A 20,251-nucleotide genomic window follows, 5' to 3' on the forward strand; every position below is an offset into this window, starting at 1 on the left:
GCTCCAGGCCCTGCACCAGCTCCGTTCCCTTCTCTGTCCCCGCTCCAGCACCTCAATGTCTCTCTTGCAGTGAGGGGCCCAGAACTGAACACAGGATTCGAGGTGCAGCCTCACCAGTGCCCAGCACAGGATGCTGTTGGCTTCTTGGCTGCCTGGGCACAAGCTGCCCATGTTCACCGTGATACACGGGGGGGGGTCTCGCCACCTCTGCCCTGGTGCTGGCTGCTGGGCGGGCACAGCCCGTTCCACCCCACACCCCACCACACACACAGAGGACCTTGAAAAGCAGCTTTCCAGCACCCAGGACCCCCCTTGTGCTTCTCCCTCGTGCTTCCCGGGGCCAGCCATGCACTTGGGGTCCCTGCTGGGGTTCCCAGCGAGCCACCTTCTGGGTCGGCAGACCCCAGCCTGCAGTGCGGGGCCCATGAGGTGCAGGCTGGCTGGGGACGGGAGGGCAGGGGACACCTTCGTGGGGGCCACGGGAGGTGTAAGGGGGCACTGCAATGGATGTTGTACTGACGAGGTGGCTCCGAGGGCACCTCGGACCCGCCGCCATGACCGCGCGCTCCCTCACAGCGGGGGTAGACCCCCGCCCATACCCCGCCCTGCGTCACGTGGCGCGGGAGCCGTCCCGCTGCCCCTTCAAGATGGCGGCGCGCGGAGGGGAGGGGCGGCTGTTGTTGAAGCTTTATTGTTCCCGCGGCTTCTGCCTCCGCGCGTTGTGTCCGCCGCGCCGCAACCAATAAAGGTAACCATGGCGACGCCGGCCGGGCCTGGGCCTGGGCCTCGCCTGCGCTGCGGGAACGGCCGGGCCCGCCCGGCTCCTCCTTCCGCCGCGGGCCGGCCCGAGGGGCTCGGCGGGCGGCCGTACCCCTTCCGTCCCCCCTGTGTTGTCCACGTCTCCGGCCTCCCCCGCCAGGCCCGGCCTCGCTTCCCCATCTCGAGGCAAACCCGCGCGGGCGGCCCGGGTTCTGCGGCGCCGGGGATGGGGCGGTTTTGCCTCGGCCCTGGGCAGCGGCGCGGGAGGGTCTGTCCGCGCCCGTAGGATGGGGCTGGCGCCTGCGGGAGGGCCTTGTTAAATGGGGGTGTGGTTGGGTGCTGCACGGGTGGCCAAGGAGCCGAAGGGTCGTTGTCTTTCTCGTTAGAGCACTGCACTTGTCCCTTCTGCCAGAGGGAGCTGGTTGATTGCATTATCGCTATGAAAATACTATAGGGGTCTTCCCTTTGTAACCTGCACTGAAAGGTGCTTCCACCAGAATTTCTGGCTCTCTGAGCTGGATTCCACGGAGTCCCGAAGGTGTTTCTTGTTAGATGCACTTCTCAGCCTCTTGCATAGAATCCCAGACTGGTTTGGGTTGGAAGGGACCTTAAAGCTCACCCAGCTCCAACCCCCTGCCACGGGCAGGGACACCTTCCACTAGAGCAGGTTGCTCCAAGCCCCCGTGTCCAACCTGGCCTTGAACACTGCCAGGGATGGGGCAGCCACAGCTTCTCTGGGCACCCTGTGCCAGCGCCTCAGCACCCTCACAGGGAAGAGCTTCTGCCTCAGAGCTCATCTCAATCTCCCCTCGGGCAGGTTAAAGCCATTCCCCTTGTCCTGTCCCTACAGGCCCTTGTCCAAAGCCCCTCTCACGTTTCCTGTATCCCCTTTAGGCACTGGGGCTGCTCTAATGTCTCCCTTTAAGGAACCTTCTCTTCTCCAGGCTGCCCCAGCCCAGGTCTCTCAGCCTGGCTCCAGAGCAAAGGTCACTGAAGCAAGTGCAGGACCCAGCCCAGGAAGCCTCCTTGCCCCTGTCAGAGGAGCACACCCCATCGCTGCCCATTCTGGATTTGTTCTCTAGTGCTCTTTGACTCTGCAGCCTCCCGGGTACCACAGCAGCCTCCGAAAAACAGGTACCTTTCTGGTTTTCTTGCTGAGAAGTTAAGGACAGTGACAGCCTTAAAGCAGCATCGGAATACTCTGTGTGTGCATTTACCAGTTTCCTGTTTTCTCATTACTAAGATGATGACCTTAGAAAGAGGCATATTGGAAAGCCAGAAAATCACGGACTGCAATTCAATTTTCTTACCCCTCTCACCAAAAGTAATTCAGTCTTTGAAGTGTTGAAAGATGCTGAGGGGTTATTACCTGCTTCTGAGGTGCTCCAAAGGTCCAGAGTAGGCAGCTCTCCCAGAGGATAATGTAAAATCCAGCACCAGGAGCTAGGGCACACCAATTTGGTTTTCAATCTATTTTATTTCAGTTCAGAGCATCAGTGCAGACTGATAACAGAGGAAAACAAGCAACGTTTTGACTAAATTCGGCACGCTGCAGTCTCTAAAGGCAGCAGAATACGCTGCTCAAAAAGCACCCAACACTTCAGCTATCTGTCTGAATAGAAATATAATAGTTTGGAAAATGAAGAATTCCACACCTACATTTAAAAGAACTTTCTGGAGTGGTTCACAGCTTCTGACCAGGCAGGGTACACAGCTCAAAGAGGGGAGATTGAGATGAGCTCTGAGGCAGAAGCTCTTCCCTGTGAGGGTGCTGAGGCGCTGGCACAGGGTGCCCAGAGAAGCTGTGGCTGCCCCATCCCTGGCAGTGTTCAAGGCCAGGTTGGACACAGGGGCTTGGAGCAACCTGCTCTAGTGGAAGGTGTCGCTGCCCGTGGCAGGGGGTTGGAACTAGATGAGCTTTAAGGTCCCTTCAACCCAAACCAGTCTGGAATTGTATGATTTTAGCTCCCTTGAGCAGAAAGCTGTGAGTGCAGTGCACAGGAGGGCTGCTCCTCTGAGACCCTCTGATCATCTCTAACAGAAGTTGCATTTACTTAAGGCAGACAAGTTGAGTTTTTCCATTTTGCTTTTCTCTTTCTGTCCCTTACCCACCCCCCTACCCCATCCCACCCTGCCTGCTTTGTTTAGCTTTTCAGAGCTCGCCTAGGAATTGCTCCTGGTTTGCATCGGGTGTGCAGGTTGTTGTATCCATCCGTGCATGGCATCGCACTGCGCTGTGCTGGCAGCAAGAGGGAGCACAAGGCTGCGGGTTTGTGCCTTAAAAAGCCGTGTGCTGGTCTTGCTTAATTCCTTGGCAAGGAATTACTGCTATTGGCAGTGCAGCAATAGTAGTTGGTCTGGTTTTTTTTTAATTATTTGTTTTAAGCTAAAATAAGCCTGCTCCATGTGCATCCCAAGGAAGAATGTCAGGCACGGAACCCAGCTTCAAGCTGGCCACTGAGATGCTACTGATCAATGCAGGAAGGAGCTTTGGGCTTGTTAGTATACTAACTCCAGCAGGTGTGTTGACCAGCACCTTGTAAAAGCCCTTAATTGTGGCAGTGAGGGACACACAGAATCCTTTTGCTAAGGTCGTGGTGGCATTAAAATTCTTTCTGTGCTTTGTGATGGGCTTTCTGATGGTGTGAGGGTGCTGTGGCAGCATCACAACTGCAGGGGAGGGGTGGTCTCACTGTGTATCTATCTGTGGAGCACCCATCTCTGCAGCGTCTAATTGTTAAAGTGCTTGGTTCTAAATTTCGATTATCTTTTGATGAACCTAGTGATGAGGATGGCTTTGGAATCTGTTGAATCTAGATGGGAGTAATTGTATGAATAATGAAGAGAAGTAATTTAATTCGGAAACTCTTTTTCAGTTCTGTAGGTTGAATTGCGTGTTCCTGTTTCCTCCTCTGTGGAGGAGTATTGGTGCTATCAGCATATCCTTTTCCTGTTCTAATGTAGCTTAAAGAAAAAGACATGATCCCCTCAAACTGTGGAGGTATGTGGGGGTGGAAACACCTAGGAAAAGGAAGCTGAAATTGGACAGCAGAGGATAATGTTTGCTGCAGACCCATTCTGGACCTCCTGTACCGGGGAGGATCAGAAAAAGAAGGATCTTCTTTGCTGAAGTGGGTGTCCTGAGAGCAGTCACAGATGATAACTTCTGCTTAAGGATGACAGGAGAGCCTTTATCAACATGTGGGTCAAGTAGAGCCTTAGGAATTTTAGGCACTTGTGAAAATTTTGCTCAAATTGGTTGGCTTCACAGTCTCACTGGAAATGGGTGGAATGAAAACTCCTAAGCCACCTTGGTGTTCCCCCTGGGAAGCTGGCGGGACAAGGCTTAAGATGTCCCCCAGTGTTCCTCAAAAGGTTCATTTTGCAAAGCCCGTTTGTCATACAGCTGAGATGAGCAAATATCTGGTCTCCTTTGTACCCCTTTCTGGCTTCAATGAACCAATACTGCAGCAGAGGGTAGTTCTGGTGTGGCTCAGGTGTCAGCGGCCCCAGAAGCAGCTTAAACCATGTTTTACCTGAAGTTTGAAATCCATAAGAGGTTCCCAGTGAGCCTGGCTCCAAAGAGGATGCTGAGAAGCAGCTTTAAGCTGAAAAGTGACCAGTGGTGCTGGCAGAGGCCTATAGCTCTCGCTCTGCAAGCACTCATCACTGCTGAAGTATTAGTTACCTGCTCTCAGAGAGATTCCCAGTTCAGCCCAGTCTCTCAGCCAAATCTCCTGAAAGCCATCTAGAAGGTGGCTGGGAGATGAAGCCAGACAAATTTGGGTAAGAAACGAGGCATGTAATTCAACAGAATAACTATGGCAGTGAAGGGTCCTCCACCTAAAAATCTGAAAGTTCTTACCATGACCAGGCACCTTGCTGGAAGAGCAAGGAGGAGGCATGTAGGAGGCAGTGAGGGAGAAGTCACGTTGCTGGTGGTGGTTCCTCCTGGCTATAAGCTTTGCAGAAAAGCCTGAAGCATGTTCTAAGTAGGGGGCAATTGCCTTGAGGATGGTCTTGGCCCTCGTTAAAAATGTCTCTTCTCTTTGGCAGTACTTTGGTTCCCTATAATTAAAGAAGTAAAATGTATTTAAACAAGTACGTCTGATCTAATTGTATTTTCTAGTGCTCTGAGTTGCTGTAATAAAGGAGGGGAGGTGTTGCTAGGCTGCTTAGAGCTTTCCTGTTTCGAGCTGTCATGGGCAAATATGTCTTCTATATTCTTGCCAGGAATAGAGGGAGCAGACGGTGCTGCAGCTTCTTCCAGCTTGCTATGGTGGAAGCAATGGGTTTTATGCAGAAGGCTATTTATGGCAAAGTGAGCAGACATCTCTTCCAGGACATTGATGTTTCCTGCTTGTCCTTTTGTAGGAAGAGCCACAACTATTACTATTTAACCAGCAGATTCAATTTCTTCTCAGATACTGGAAGTCCTTCAGCTCCAGAGAAGGAGTGGGTGGACTAAAACAGCTATTACACTGAGCCTGGCAAAAGAAACGGATCTGTTTCTTCTCCCACAACCAGCAGCGACTCCACTGATGGCAGCTTGGTTACTCATGATTTACAATGGTGTGGGAGGATCGCAGAGGCTGTGTGGTTCATAGGCTGGAAGTGCAGGTGGCTGGCCCTGTGCACGGGTGAGGGGCTGGATCTGGTACTTGCAAAGCAGCAGAGATGAGCTGCAGACCAGACAGCCTTTGGTAGCAGTGTGCCCAGAGAAGCTGTGGCTCCTGGGAAGCAGGAGGGTGGGGTATCAGGGGCTAATTAGGTTCCCTACCTTCCAGAAAAGGCCCTACCTACCCAGTGCTCTCACTTCAAAGGTATTCAGATGGGGAACATGACACCTCTGCTTTGAGGTGATGCCAAAACCATCTATGATCTTACCCTGATGGTTGAAAAGCAAGTTATAGTACTTCATCTTTAAAGCACTGGGGAGCTCTTGGCTGAGCAGGAGCACTCTCATGCACGGGTGGTATCCACCAGCTCAGCTGTCTGTGGCTTTGGGCGGGAAGTCCTGCTTCCCACAGCCTCTGAGCTCCAGAGGGGTTGGCACCTTGTGAGACACCAGCTCAACCTATGCCCAGTGTCTGCTTGCAACTTGCACTTCTGTGCAAGCTGGGAGTAGCTCCGAGCCTGCTGTTGCGTGAGGCAGCGCTTAGGATGGTGTATGAGCATCGTCACACCTCATGCCCTGATGATAGGCAACATTACTCCTGTTCTCTACAAGACAGTAGGAAGCTGAGTGCAGAGATGTAAAGCAGTTGAAGGTCATGTAAATCATGTCCATCCGGGTGCTCTTCCTCCAGCACTCATGCTGTTTTGTTTCAGCATCATTACCAGCACCAGTGTTAGGCAGCCTAGAGTGTAGACAAGGCAGTAACAGCTTTATCCTGTCTGAGATAAAAACTCCAGATACCCCACTGATAAAATTCTGTTGGCAGGTGTCCTATCTGTTCTCCCTCCTGCAGTGATATGGGGGAATTAAAAGGAGGGCTCTAGTAGATGGGATTAGGGCTGTGGACTTCTGCAAGAAGTTACAGTTTGGGGTAAAAGACTTATTAGGACTGTGTTGTGCTGAGAAGGGAGGTGCTGAAGGCTCTGGGCTGAAAGCAGATCTCCATCTCTAGCGCTCATGTGCCCCTGCTGATCTTAGCAGTGACATTGGGAGAAAATTAACTGGTCCCAAACCACTTAGTGCTTTGCAGGGCAAAACTAACACCTCAGGTTCTCCTGTGTTTGGTGGATGATCTGAACAGGTCTTCCTACACCTGCCCTTTCAGAAACCAGGTCCAGCTTCTGGATGCAGGCAAAGCCTGCCACTTCAGTGCCTGATCTGAAGGGTACTTACACCTCCTTGAACTCCATGGTAGGAGGCACATCAGGGAGTCTCTTCTCCCTTTTTATGCCACCTGGGACTCAGTATTCATTCCCAAGCTCTTTCTGAAGTATTTCTATTTGAAGAGTATCTAGACTAGCTCTAGCAGAGTAAGTTGATAAATTTGGGGACTGGAAGTTCAGTCCATGGGGCCTCTTGCTGTAGCTACTGAACTGCAGTGTAGTGAACTACTGGGAGGTGTAAACTGAAAAGTAATTTTTGCTTCCTCTCTTTCCGTCTGGCTCCTCTCTGAGTGAAATGCTAACTGCATCATTGTTTTTTTCACTAGCAGGGCTTTGTGAAAGCAGTGTGGAGACCGCAGCAGGAGGAGGCCAGTAGACCCTGTCCTGGTACCATGGAGCTTCCTGGTTACAGCAGGCAGCTGCTGCAGCAGCTTTATGCTCTCTGCAAAGAGCAGCAGTTCTGTGATTGCACCATCTTCATTGGGAATGTTCACTTTAGGGCACACAAGGTGGTTTTGGCTGCTGCCAGCCTGCTTTTTAAATCCCTGTTGGACAGCACAGACACCATCTCCATCGATGCTTCTGTGGTGACCCCTGAGGAGTTCGCGCTCTTGCTGGAGATGATGTACAGTGGCAAACTCCCACTGGGGAAACACAATTTCACCAAAGCTATCTCTGTGGCAGATAGCCTGCAGATGTTTGATGTGGCTGTTAGTTGCAAAAACCTTCTCAGGGACCTCATCAGCTGTTCTACTCAGGACCAGGTAGTGAGCGAAGTCTCCAGCCAGGTGGCAGACTCATCTGAAAACCATGCTGAAGCTAATAACCTGCCCCAGTCTGAAAAACCTGATGAAGGAAAAACAGATACCCTCCTCCCACAGAAAGTTTCCCCTTTTCCTGGCCCTGAAGAAGCAGAAATGGAAGCAGATGTTTTTCCTCCTGGCCAGGAACTTACTGTGAATCACACGTGGGTTCACCAGGATGGGATGTCGAGTGACTCCAGATCCCTCCAGGAGGACCCAAGCTCTCATCCTGATCAGGCTGCCCGTGCTGAGCAGGGTGGCTGTGCAGAAGAGGAGCTTCCTGAGCCTCCAGAGGAGAAAGGAGGAGCAAGGAGGGATTTAGGTGAGACTTTGCAGGTCTGGACCCAGCATTGCCTCTTGTTTGCAACCATGTTGAATGATGATTTCCTGTTATTGGGCCTCTTTTCCTCTGTGTTTGTTTTTAGTTTGCCCTAGGTTGGGAGCAAATCGTTTTCCTGCAGGGATTTCTTCCTTTGGCACTGTGGAATACTCTCCTTTGGTCTTTGCAGTTGCTTCATGCTCACCACTTTACCACAGCCATAGGGAGCAAAACTTTTCTTACCCATGCATGTGATTGCATCTGACGTAGAGTGAGATCTGCATTAGTGCAGAATGTGAGGTTGATAAGGCAATCTGTATAACAGTAAGTGAACAGAGTTGCCTGCTAATGCTGCTTTATCCTTTAAACTCCTGTTCAGCATGGGAGGAAAACAGAGGCTGTACTGGGTTTAAAATAAATGTTCCATTTATAACTGGTGTTAAATAAACTGTTGGTTTTCCCTCCAGGCTGTGTGATATCTTCAGAAGGGATTTGTGAGTCACAGTTTCCCTATTATAACCAATGTGCTGGTTACAAACTGGTGCCTTTCAATCACATCATGCTTTCTGTGAATCCCTTCAATTAGCAAATAACTCATCTTGTTTCTCTCACACAGCAGCAGACAGCAAAAGCTGTAAACTGGATTTCCTTCTTCGATATGAAAGCATTTTCTCTGAGGCCCTTTCTGATGCCCGGGCTGTGCTGAACAGACTAGAAGAGTGCAGAGAAATTGATGCCTCTCAAAAGGAGGTAGGTGTGTTGACTTGGGTGAATGATGCAAGTTTTTTCTATCCCCTGCTGAGGGCTAGAATAGTTTGTGTCCTATTCAGGAAATTGTTTCATGGCAAACTGGGGCTCTGGTGCCTGGCTGTTTGAAGGGCAACATGTGCTCACCCGAGCAACACCCTGGGCAGAAACATCTGTAACAGCAAGCTGCTTGTGCACGTAGGTAAAGAAGTGTGTATCCTGCCCTGAAGACATCTTCATTGTGTTGTAGGAGAGCTCCACCACTGATTTCTCTCCTCCTGTTTAAGGCATTTGCTTTGGGAACTATATCAACTTGTCAACATATGAGATCCCAAAATAGGTTTCCCGAGCCCTGGGTGAGGACTGGCCGTGGAGCATCTGCTCTGCTCTGCGTGTGGCAGGCTGCTCGTGGGGGGCGTTGCGGGGGGCTGCGGGTTCTGCCCCGTGGTGCTTTAGAGCTGTCATTGCTGATGAATGGTGCTCAAGTTACTGCTGGGGGCTTATTCGAGTCTGGTGCTTGCTTTGTGCTCGAGGATTCTCTGGGCTCCAAATGATGAAACCAGCCGTTGTACTGGCTTGAAGCCGCCACAGAAGCAGCAGATCAGCCTGTGCTGGTGTGGCAGTGGTGCAGGAGGACACGGAGCTGGCAGTGGTGGTGTGTGTGGTGGGTGCTGGTGCTGGCTGCACTCTGCTGTGTCATCGCAGGCTCTGCGCAGAACACTGCGGCCACTACAGAGCGAGGTTGGGACCACGCTTGCTCTCTTCACCCTGGTAGAACTTTTACCACACCAGGCTGCATGAGCTGCCCTGTGTGCCTCTTCTGCATGTGGAAAAATGGGAGTGTGACTGTTTTATGGCTGGTGCTCCAGTGGCTCTGCAGTTAGCTGACCTTTTGAAGGCAAGAAGTGATGTTCGTTGGGGGGCTGTGATGCTCTCTAGGTTCCCATGCCCTTGCTAGCTGGGAGGGTGTCTGAATTCAAGTCACTTGGTCCCTCCAGCACCAGTGTGACCGCAGGACACGGGACATCTGGGCTGTGGTGGCATTCTGCTTTTAAAACCCAAGGCATCATGTTTATTAGGAAAAAACCCGTATGACAGCAGGGAGGAGAATTCCCTTGGGTCAGGGAGTGCAGGTTTCTTTTCTGATAAGCCTTTCAGTGTTCCAGGAGGGATGCCTGTGTTCCCTTAGCTGCTGACCCTCCTGATGGTCCCGAACTGAACATCTTTAGGAGGGAGACGTGGGTCCCAATTCGTGTTTGTAGCAGCAAGCCCAAGCACTGAGAAGCACCTGTGAGCGCACTGCTCTCAGCGTGCTTGCATGCCTTGGGAAGGATTAGGGTTTCCTATGTTTGTTCATCACCCTGATCAGAAAAATAAGTCAGGTTTAAGGTTTTACCTATTCTGCACCTTGGCAATTGGAGCAGGGCAAGAAGGGTGCTGTACAATGCGGATGGGCACTACCAGAAGGGGTCTGGCAGCTCCATGCACCCGTGCAGGCAGGCAGCACCCATGCCACATGCCTTCCCCTGCCTGCTTGTGCTGCTCCAGGGTCACAGGGCAGAACCTCACTGGCAGCCGTGCTGTCTGGCTTCTGCTCTGCATAACAGCCCCGTTTTCTGTTGCTTTCCAGTAACTGTTGTTTCATGTTTCTTCAGCACCTCCAAGACCCAGCAGGTAAGGTTCACACACCCGTGCCTGGCCCTTTGTGCTCCCAGATGAGCTGTTGCAGCAGGAGCCAAGCGCGGGGTTGTCGAGCTCAGAGGCAGTTCGGTGTCTGACCACAGAACAGCAGCTGGACAATTTTTCTGCAGCTATAAATAAACACTGAATAAATGAGAAATGGATTTTCTTTAAGCCTCCCAAAAAAATCACTTCTCGGCTGTGACAAGCATGAAAAGTGCCAGCCCCAGGGCAGTGGAGGGGACAAACTGCAGCCTTTTGTGAGCAAGGGCTTAGCTAGATCTGTCCCTCTCTGAGCTCCCCTCTAGGACAAGCAGGACCTGTGGGCACCAGCACTCAGTCTGGGCTCTGTTTGCAGCAGACAGAGCAGCTTTTTCTCCACAAGAGCCTCGTGTTTTCCATGGGGGAGGCACAGTTATGTGTTTCTAAAGTCATACTTAAAGTGCAAGTTCAGCTCCAAAGAAGCCAGGTCGGGATGTGTAATTAAGGCTGAGATTTGTGCCAGTGGTAGACATGAATGGATTTGGGTTTTTTTTCCTCTTTCCTTTCCCCCCCACCCTCTATCTCCCAACTTTTCTGTATTATTTTGCTGCTCATTTGCTTGCAGCCTCTTTGGTGCCTCGGGGCGAGTTGCAGTGGGTCTGGAAGCAGGTGAGATGCCATTTCTTTGCAGTAAGCAGTCTTGCTGGGCGCGCTCATCCTGCTGCAGGGGGATCTCCCACCCCTCCTGCACATCCTTCTTCTGCTCAGAAGCCTTTTGTGGGTGGCTGTTCTCTGTAGGCAAGCAGCAATGGACAGCAAAGCCTGGGAATGTGGGGGTTTTGCAGGGCTGTCCTGGTGTTCAGGCTCCTCTGATTTCAGTGGGATTTTGCCTTGGACATAGCCTCTGTATTTCTGGTCCTTTGCTTGTGAGCTTGTCCCTGCATGGGTGCCTTGTTCCCTGCAGCACTGCTGTCTGCTCCCCTCCGGTGTTGCTGCCTTCTTTCCTTCTACCTCCAGTGGGGGTTTGTTAGGTCCTGGGCTTTTTCCCCAAGGAGGTTTGTGGTGCAGAGCTTGCTTTTATGAGAATTATTGCTTCTCTCCAAGTTTGATGTTACATTCTGCTCTCTGGGCTGAAAAATGCGGATGAGTTGCTTTTCTGTTTAGGGAGATGTGATTTTGGGGGGTTGTTTTTGTTTTAGAGTCTCTCTGTGTGTCTCACATAAACTATTCCTATCTAATTTGGTTCTGGCTTGGATGAAACCTGCTTGGAAATGAGAACAAGGCTGAAATTGCAGTAATTTGGGGAAGCGTAGAAGAGCTTTGCTGGTGTCAAGTCTTATCTTCCTGTGCTCTTTTAGAGAAACTCAATTCAAATTATTGCACAGCTCATTTATTCCCTGTGCTACTGGGTTCAGATGAAGTGGGGGAACACTGATACTCCCGCATAGAATAAATGTCACTGTGCTTGTGGATCATTTCCATTGCCTATGGGCCTGTCCAGCTATTGTCATCCTTTGTTTGCAGCTGCAGGGATTTCTGGATGCAGCATAAAAAAGAAGTTTCCCGTTGTCTTCTGCATCCTGATTAGGAGTGATGGCTTCTGAGGGGGTTTTTGTGGACACAGAGCTGGAGAACTCTTTTCCCCTGCTCTGATGTACTTGTGTGGAAGTTTGGGCTGAGGTTTCTGAGTAGGGAAACAGTCTCTCTTGGTTTCCCGCCTCAGAGAGATGGTCTCTTGCTCCATTCTGGAAGCTGGATGTGTGCTGATTTGTGCCATAAAGGGCCAGTTTGGCCATGAAGGCTCTTGCAAGTGTCCCAGAAAATGAAAGCCTAATGGATCAGACTGTACGGTGCGGGCATGTTATGACTAAGTGGAAGCCGCGATTCCAGCGAATATCAGTGTCTCTCCGTTTTCTCCAGGATCTTTGGGAATTGTTAGTGCTTCAAAGTAAGTCTAAAATGCACTGTGTGCTCTTTCAAAACAATGCTAAAAGGCTCTTGTGTTCCCACTGAGCAACGTGTCTGAGGAAAGGTCTTCTGGAAAAAGACTATAAATAGCAGAGCCTTTCAGTTTCTGAAAACTCATTTCCATTAAGCAAATCCGTGCACTGAGGAAGGGGTGTCACCTGAGCCCTGGGTAGCAATGCTGAGCTGATTTGAATTAGAAAAAAATGAGAAAGAAAGAAAAAATACTGCGACAATGCAAGTTACTTTTCATCCATGCCATAAACCCACGAATTTGGCAGGGTGATGAGCCCCTTGAGAATGGTGAGAGTCAAGATGGTTTGTGTTTTACAGGTTTATTCTGATCTGGAAGGGGCCAGGCATGCAAACCTTGGGAACAAGCATGATCTGGTTATCAAGTCTCATTACAAATTAATGTTTGCATTAAAAAATACCTTTCAGCTGGTTCTTCAGCATGGCTGCAGCATCCCCTTTCTTCCTTTATAACGGAGCCCTTCATGTCCATGTCCCTGTTTGGCAGGAAAAATGCCATTAGTGGGTAAGAGCTGGGACTCCTGCAGCTTCCCCTCTGTGGATACTCTTTGCGATAGGTCATTGCACTGTCATGCTGCCCTAATATGTGAGCATTTACACCTGCTAGGAAAAGCAAGTCCACCATCCCCCTGGTGCGGCCTCAAGCAGTTGCATTCACTCTTTTTATCATTGAAATAAAAATGACAATGACAGCAGAAAATGGTCGCTCTCTCTGGAGCTGGGCTAAGCTCTCCACTTCAAAGGTACGTTTGTAGCATCCCTGGAGTCTCTGATAAAGGAGCCTGCTCTGAAAAGCTGGCATCTCTCCTGGAGAGCTGGGGAGTGTGTGTCTTCAGGGGCGATATTTACGGCGTTAAAGGGCTCCAGGGAAATGGGAGCAAGAGTTCCAGCTTGTTTCTTTTCCTTTTATTTCCGTAACTGCACAGGCATGTTTGCCTCTGGTCGCTGTTTCGGGTCACTGGAGTGGGTTTTGGAGCTCTGGGCATGATTGCCAGGCATGCAGAGAGCCCACAACATGAGGTTTGCTGCTTTCTCTCCAAAGCTTTCTCTGGGAGGTGCAACTCCACCGTGACTTGAGGATGGAGATTCCTGAAAGTCCCACTTAAAATGTTCTCTGCCTTCTGTGGAAGTGATCTCCCCTTTTTCTGCAGTGAAAACCAGTATCCCCTGCCCTGGCTTTGGGCTTCCAAAGTACCGGTGTTTAAACCATGTTTTATTAGGTCTCTTATTGGCATTTGGCTGGTGGGGGAAGAGATGAAGTGATGTTTGGTGCTGGAACCAGCTCCAGTCTGTGGGACTTGCTGTAAAGGTAAGGGCAGGATGGCAGGGCTTGCTGCCTTCCTTCACAGGGCCGGTGGCCACAGACTGGAGCTGGAGTTCAGTGGTGGGTGTCTCTGTGGTAATTTTGTTGTTTTAATTTTTTGTCCCCTGAACACAACCCCAGGATTATGCTTTTTGTGTCAGTTTGTACAGAGCAGTTGATTCTGTTGTTAAAACCTTCCCTGTTGTGTTGCAGGCTCTGGTTTCCTGCCTGGCAGAAACAGGGGAACAGTCAGTGTTCAAGAAGCTGCTGAGCAAAGTGAAGGATGCTCAGCCCCTGGATACTCAGCCCCTGGATGCTCAGACCCTTGTGTCTTTACTGAAGCTGTTTCAAGACACAAACCCCAAGCTGAGAGTGGCTTTGCTGGAGAGGCAACAGGGCAGTGGAGAAGCCCTGCAGCAAGCAGGTAGGGAATTGAGTGCAGCCACTGGCAAAGTGGGTGGGCAACCTTACAGCCAAAGTGGGTCTCCAGAAACCCTGTGTCCTCACTCAGATTCAGGAGGTTTCTCTCATGCTGGCCAAGATTCTGGAGCATTTCCATCCTGCAGCAGTGGGTGTGGGCAGCACAGGGCTCTCCCCATCACTGCCTGCAGGGCTGGATCGATCCATGGCTGCATGGGTCAGAGCACAGCTGAGCCTCAGGACTGAAAGCTCCTTTTTCACTTGAGTCTGACACAAAGCAGTGGCCTTGCAAACCTGGTGTTAACCTCCAGCTTGCTTTATGGCTTTGTGCTCTGTTAGATAAATGAGACGTTTTCCTTTCATAGAGTTTAAAGAGAATAGTAAAGTGTTTTTCCTCTGCTGCTTGTGCTTGGGATGAGCTTTGCTATTCACTTAGATCTTTCACAGAGTCTCACTTGCTTCAGGAGCCTGTCAGTTCCTTCAGACTAACTTTGTGTTTCTGAATCCTTTTTCCCCCCAGAGAGCACAGATGAGGGAGAGACGCTGACTGCTCGCTTGCTGGAATACAGGGAGGAGCTGATCCAGAGCGTGACACAGCTGAGCCCCATCCTAGAGTTCTTGGAGGCAGCAGAAGAGGGATTCCTGACTGCCTCGGAGAAGCGGGTAAAACAATCTGAAATAAGGAAAGCTCTGGGTGAGGGGGGGGTGTCTGTGGGGCACTGTCTCACCGCTCAGTTTGCCAAGTGATGTGCTTGCCTCGCCTGGCAATTTCATCTCCCTTTTGCACAGCACGGGCTGCACAAGTGTTGTCTCGGGTCCTTCTGTGCTGAGCTGTGGGTATGAGCTGAGCTGCGAAGGCAGTCTCAGGATGATCACAGCTTGGTGCAGGTTCAGATTGCCTGGCAAGCAGGAGAGGTGCCTGGTGCTCCTATAGACTCTGAAAATGCCTTTTTGTGAGCCAGGAGAAGGCTCTCTAGTTATTTGGTTTCAGCAGAACCACTAATAACCTCTGTGCTGCCTGCTTGCTAATGAAGTCCTTGTGTGGGTGGTCATCAGCTTACCTTTCAGCTGACTCTCCCAGCATTAACTCTTTTCTTAACTCCTATCACACAGTTGCCTGCAAGAGCAGCACATCCACTGACTGGTATTTTTAAAAATATGTGTTTGATGTGTTGAATGCAGCAGTTGGTGGCAGAACTGTTGCTTTCCTGCAAGCAGTTGCGTTATGTATACTGATTTGCAGAAGCCACAAAGGAGAAAAGATTTCCTTTGTGCTTTGTGGGGAGCTGGCTGTACCCTGCCTGTGCAGCTGAAACCTGTTGGGTGCCCTGGCCTGCTGTGTTCAGCACGCATCCTGCACACCTCCTGTCCTGGTTTGTCCTGTCGACATGAGGAGGACATGGAGCTGCTGGAGCAAGTCCAGAGGAGGCCACGAGGATGATCAGGGGCTGGAGCACCTTCTGTACAAAGACAGGCTGAGAACATTGGGGCTGTTCAGCCTGGAGAAGGGAAGTTGCATGGAGACCTTAGGGCAGCTTCTAGTATCTGAAGGGAGTCTAAGAGGATGCCGGAGAGGGACTCTTTGTCAGGGACTGTAGCAATAGGACAAGGGATAATGGGTTTAAACTGAAACAGGGAAGTTCAAGTTGGGGATAAGGCAGAAGTTCTTCCCTGTGAGGGTGCTGAGGCGCTGGCACAGGGTGCCCAGAGAAGCTGTGGCTGCCCCATCCCTGGCAGTGTTCAAGGCCAGGTTGGGCACAGGGGCTTGGAGCAACCTGCTCTAGTGGAAGGTGTCCCTGCCCGTGGCAGGGGGTTGGGACTGGATGAGCTTTAAGGTCCCTTCCAACCCAAACCAGTCTGGGATTCTATGATTCTCCTGGTGGGCTGGGCTGTGGCTGGCAGCTGATGAATTTTCCCCTCCCAGAGCAGCATGCCTCAGCCTGGAATGGGGCTGTGAGAGGATGGAGCAAGGTGTGTGTGCAGGAAAGGGCTCAGTGTCTGCTGGGGGTATTGTGGCTGTCAGCAGAGACCTGCACGGTGGAGCCTGGCACTGAGCCATGAGAGCTGCATCAGCAGCAGGGAGATGATGATTTTTCATATATCCCTGTTCCTTTTCCCTGCGCTCTTCTTTTTGTCTTCATAAAATCAGGTAGTTAAAAATGCAGCCATTTTAAATCTCCTTTCCATTGAAAATCTAACAAACAAAAAACCCCAACCACCAATGCGCCAAACCATTCTGCTGCCATAATTGTGCTCCTTGGGCACAGGATACAGCCCTGGATTGCATCATCACATACTATGGGACCCCAGCCTCGTTTGGTGAGGGGGTGATGTTGTTGGCTATTTCTTAGCCTCTTCAGTCACTGTATGCTCTGTTTGCTGCAGAGCCTCCAAACCCTGCTCCAAATACAAAATCCTTCTCTCCACGGGATCCCTCGATGCTCTTGTTTTAGCCCCCAGGTTCCCAGGTAATAATATTTGGGGAGCACACCAGTGGGGCTGGGTGCATAGCTTTGTCTCTGCTGTGGCACAGGAAAATAAAGCAGAATTGCCAAGTGTAGAATGACCTCAGGGGGTGTGTGTGTGTGTGTATTACTTTTTTGCAGGCTTGCTTTATTTGTTTGGGGTTTTTTTTTCTTGCCCTCCAGACAAGTGGAAAAGTGCTTAATTATTTCAGAAGTTAAACTGATTAAAACAGTGGGCCTATGGCATATGTGCATTTGAGATCTCTGGTGTCTCAGGTGCAGCACTGGGAAAACAAAGATGGAATTAGCAGCCACCTCTGAAAGTTTCATCTTACCTGATTGATCCAACGTTGCACTAGAGCTCTGGGCTGGCAGAGATAGGATCTATTTCTCCAAGGGTTCCTAAAGACGAGGCTTTCCTTTCTCTTTTCACAGTCACTGCCACATTAGCTACACATTTATTCAGGAAGACAAGGGAGTTTTAAGTGTAACAGCCTTTTTTCTAGGCAGCTGGGTTCTTCCTGTACCTGGTCCAAGCTGTGCGTGGAGCAAGTCTGATTTTCTTTGCTGGAAAACACGTACATGATCTGTTGTGAAGCCTCTTTGTAAAACCCTGGGTTTTGGGGAGAATTTTACCTAGCATTTCTTTTTTTTTTGAGTGCTTAACTTTGTGGCTTTATCAGTGTTTCTGTAGTGTGGGGAGGTAGGGTGGAGGATTTGGGGAATGGCTTGGATGCAGATTATCACTTAAAATGGATAAACTTGGATACAAAGGAAGAGCAGGTAGCCTTTCACGCATGGTGTCCTATGGCTTAGGTTGTTGCAGAGTTCAGAGCAACCAATCCACAGCCCTGAGCTTGGAGCAACAAGAGTAGATGGTAGAAATATTCATCCTTTCCTTCTGTCCAGGCTCTCATTTAGAGGGGACGTGGGTATTTTGAGCTATGTGCTTTCCCTCCCCTTTGGCTCCAGTGCCTACACAGCTCGATGCTCAAACCAAACTGCTTCAGAGCTGGGACAGAAGATCATAGAATTGTAGAATGGTTTGGGTTGGAAGGGATCTTAAAGATCAAGGACCTTAAAGATCAAGATCTAGAAATCCTGCTGCAAGTAGAATGGGGGGGATATTTTCTGACTGTCCACCCACTGGTGTCAAAATAAGTCTCAAAGTGTCAGTGCTGCATCTCCCACTGCCATGGACATTACTTCTGCACCTGTTGACACTAGCCTGGGAGCAGTGGTAGGTTACACCATGAGCTCCCCAAAATGATGCTGCTCTTGTGCCTGTTTTTGTGTTCAGGACTTCAGACTGAGTGATCCAGAGTCAGCTCAGTGAGAATTAGATGGGAGGATATGTCAACAGGTTCACTAACAGAGTTTTGGCTACAAAAGGACAGATCTTTAGAAATGAGAGAAACTAATTAGTGAGATCAGGTGGTGGTGAGTGCGCAGGAGGAGCTGTTGGATTAGCTTCTTTTATGTTAAAGGTAGGAGAACTGTCTGAAGTTTGCATCCTGAACAAGAGAGGAGAATTTGTATGAGAGGTCACAGACCTGAGTGAATGGATAACTCAAGGAGGAGTATTAGGACCTACAAGGAATGGCTGAAATGTCCAACAGGCAGAGAAACGTACTTTAGAGGTATGAAGAGAGGCTTGTGGCGCATCACAGCGTGTATCGTGACAGCAACAGGCATTTGTCTGACCACGTAAAGAAAAAGAATAACAAGAGATGACCTGTAAACTCACAGCTAAGCCTGGTGCCCCGTGCAGGAGAAACACACAAACAGACATTTCCAGCAGCTGAAGTGAGATCACAACTCAAGAGAGGAAGAGCTGACGTGTGGCTGTGAGAGTGACAGTAAGGTTTATTCCTGTATTTTCCAAGTTGAGTGGTCCCTACAGTTGGTGACCAGGACAGAGATGTAAAAACAGTTGTCTAGGCAGTCAGCTCTGTGTGTGCACAGGAATGTGTGTTGGGACAGGCAGGAGGGCACTGTGTGTAAGTAAATGAAATGGGATAAAATGCAGCAAAAAGTGTTAAAATTGCTTCTGCCTGACCTGGAACCTTCATTTGATGAGATAAAATGTTTGGGGTTTTTTCTGCCTCAGTCTAGATTTGAGCAAAGCATTTGAATTTCATGTGAGGAAATTGTTAAACTAGAGGAAGCGGTGCTACTAAAAAAGGATAAATCTTATCGGGAGTTAACTGCAGATTGTGCTGAAGGCAAGACTGACAGGATGGAGCAAGGTTACTAGTGGGAGTCTTGGCACTTACTTTAATATTAACACTAATGTTATTGACACAAAAATACCAAAGCATGCTTAGGAGAACTTGCTGATGAGCAAACCCGACATCTTTTGTCCAAACAGAGGAAGATCTGCAAGAGGGAGAATAATTACATGGCCTGACAACTAAGTAGTGAGAATTGAATGTCGTGGTAGTCTAAAATGAAAAGTTTGCATTTGGATGTAGTAATGAGAACTAAGACCTCATGAGAAATTTCTGTGTGCAGGTTCAGTTTTGTTCGAAAAAGGTGAACTCGTGTTGATGCAGAGACATCTGGAGTTGTAAGATTATGGGAGTGGAGAAGCTGTTTTAAGAGAGGAGTTGCCTTATTTAGACAGGTGAAACCAAGACGGAGAGGGAACATGATTGTGCTCTTATAAAGAAATTGGAGAAGAAGGGGAAGGTAAACCACAGAGGGTTTAGAAGGCTTTTTAAGCTAAAAGATAATGTTGACACATGAAGAAGTGGGTATGCACTGGCCATGAATAAATTTGAGCTGAAAATTAGAAGAATTAACAGGGGAATGAGGCTGTGGAAGGACTTTCCAACCAGTGCAAAGGGAGAAAAGTGTAACTAGTTTTAGGACAGATCTTAATTTTATTAATGGGGCTGTGTACTGTAGTGCTTGTGGCAGCAGCGAACTGGGCTGGTGACCTGCAGAGTTTGTGCCAGTCCTACAGGTCAAATGCTCAGGAGCACAGCATTTGCAGAGAGGGGTCAGCCTGTATTATCAACTGGCTTTCCCTTTTAGGAGCCTTGTAGGGATTAGGCTGGCGTACTAGAGCTTTTCCAAGCCACAGTGACTGCATCTCACTTGAGATGTCTCATGTGGCCTCGTCATAGAAATAATCATTCGATTAATTTGGCCTTCTATGAGGGGGCTACAGAACTGATAGATAGGGGCAAAGCAGTTGATGTCATGTACCTGGAATTGTGCAAAGCGTTTGACGCTGCCCTGCATGACAACCTTATCTCTAAACTGGAGAGACATCAATTTGATGGATGGGCCACTCGGTGGATAAAGAATTGGCTGGATGGCTGCACGCAAAGAGTTGTGGTCAACGGCTCAATGTCCAAGTGGAGACCAGTACCAAGTGGTGTCCCTCAGGGGTCGGTGTTGGCACCAATCCTGTTCAACATCTTTGTCGGTGGCGTGAACAGTGGGATTGAGTGCACCCTCAGCAAGTTTGCTATTGACACCAAGCTCTGTGGTTTGGTTGATATGCTGGAGGGAAGGGATGCCATCCAGAGGGACCTGAACACGCTTGAGAGGTGGGCCAGTGCCAACCTCATGAAGTTCAACAATGCAAAGCCCTACACCTGGGTTGGGGCAATCCCAGGCACAGCTATGGGTTGGGCGGAGGAGAGATTCAGCGCAGCCCTGCGGAGAAGGACTTGGGGGTGCTGGTCAGTGAGAAACTGAACATGAGCCAGCTTCAGTGTGCGCTTGAGCTCAGAAACCCCGTGTGCTGGCTGCATCAAAAGAAGCGTGACCAGCAGGTCGAAGGAGGTGATCCTGCCCCTCTACTCTGCTCTAGTGAGACCCCACTTGCAGCACTGTGTGCAGTTCTGGTATCTCCAACATAAGAAGGACATGGAGCTGTTGGAGTAAGTCCAGAGGAGGCCACAAGGATGCTCAGGGGCTG

General features: G+C 49.8%; 1 protein-coding gene across 6 annotated transcripts in view; it reads left to right on the forward strand.

The window, feature by feature from the left end:
* Positions 1-617: 617 nt before the first annotated feature.
* The window catches only part of ZBTB40 (zinc finger and BTB domain containing 40), a 44,357-nt gene continuing 24,723 nt past the window's right edge, over positions 618-20,251 (forward strand). For 3 of the 6 annotated variants that reach the window (XR_003994614.1, XM_030508087.1, XM_030508091.1), the window contains exons 1-5: positions 618-748; positions 6,930-7,725; positions 8,339-8,472; positions 13,646-13,856; positions 14,373-14,515. Coding sequence is in view for 5 of the 6 variants with exons in the window: in XM_030508087.1 (XP_030363947.1) it covers positions 6,993-7,725; positions 8,339-8,472; positions 13,646-13,856; positions 14,373-14,515 (1,221 nt within the window). In the remaining variant the exon portion in view is untranslated. Of the gene's footprint in view, positions 749-1,709; positions 1,894-6,926; positions 7,726-8,338; positions 8,473-13,645; positions 13,857-14,372; positions 14,516-20,251 lie in introns of those variants that run through there. The other 3 variants (XM_030508090.1, XM_030508088.1, XM_030508089.1) reach the window with 3 other exon arrangements.

The sequence above is a fragment of the Strigops habroptila genome, chromosome 16, assembly GCF_004027225.2.
Source record: "Strigops habroptila isolate Jane chromosome 16, bStrHab1.2.pri, whole genome shotgun sequence".
Taxonomy (NCBI): domain Eukaryota; kingdom Metazoa; phylum Chordata; class Aves; order Psittaciformes; family Psittacidae; genus Strigops; species Strigops habroptila.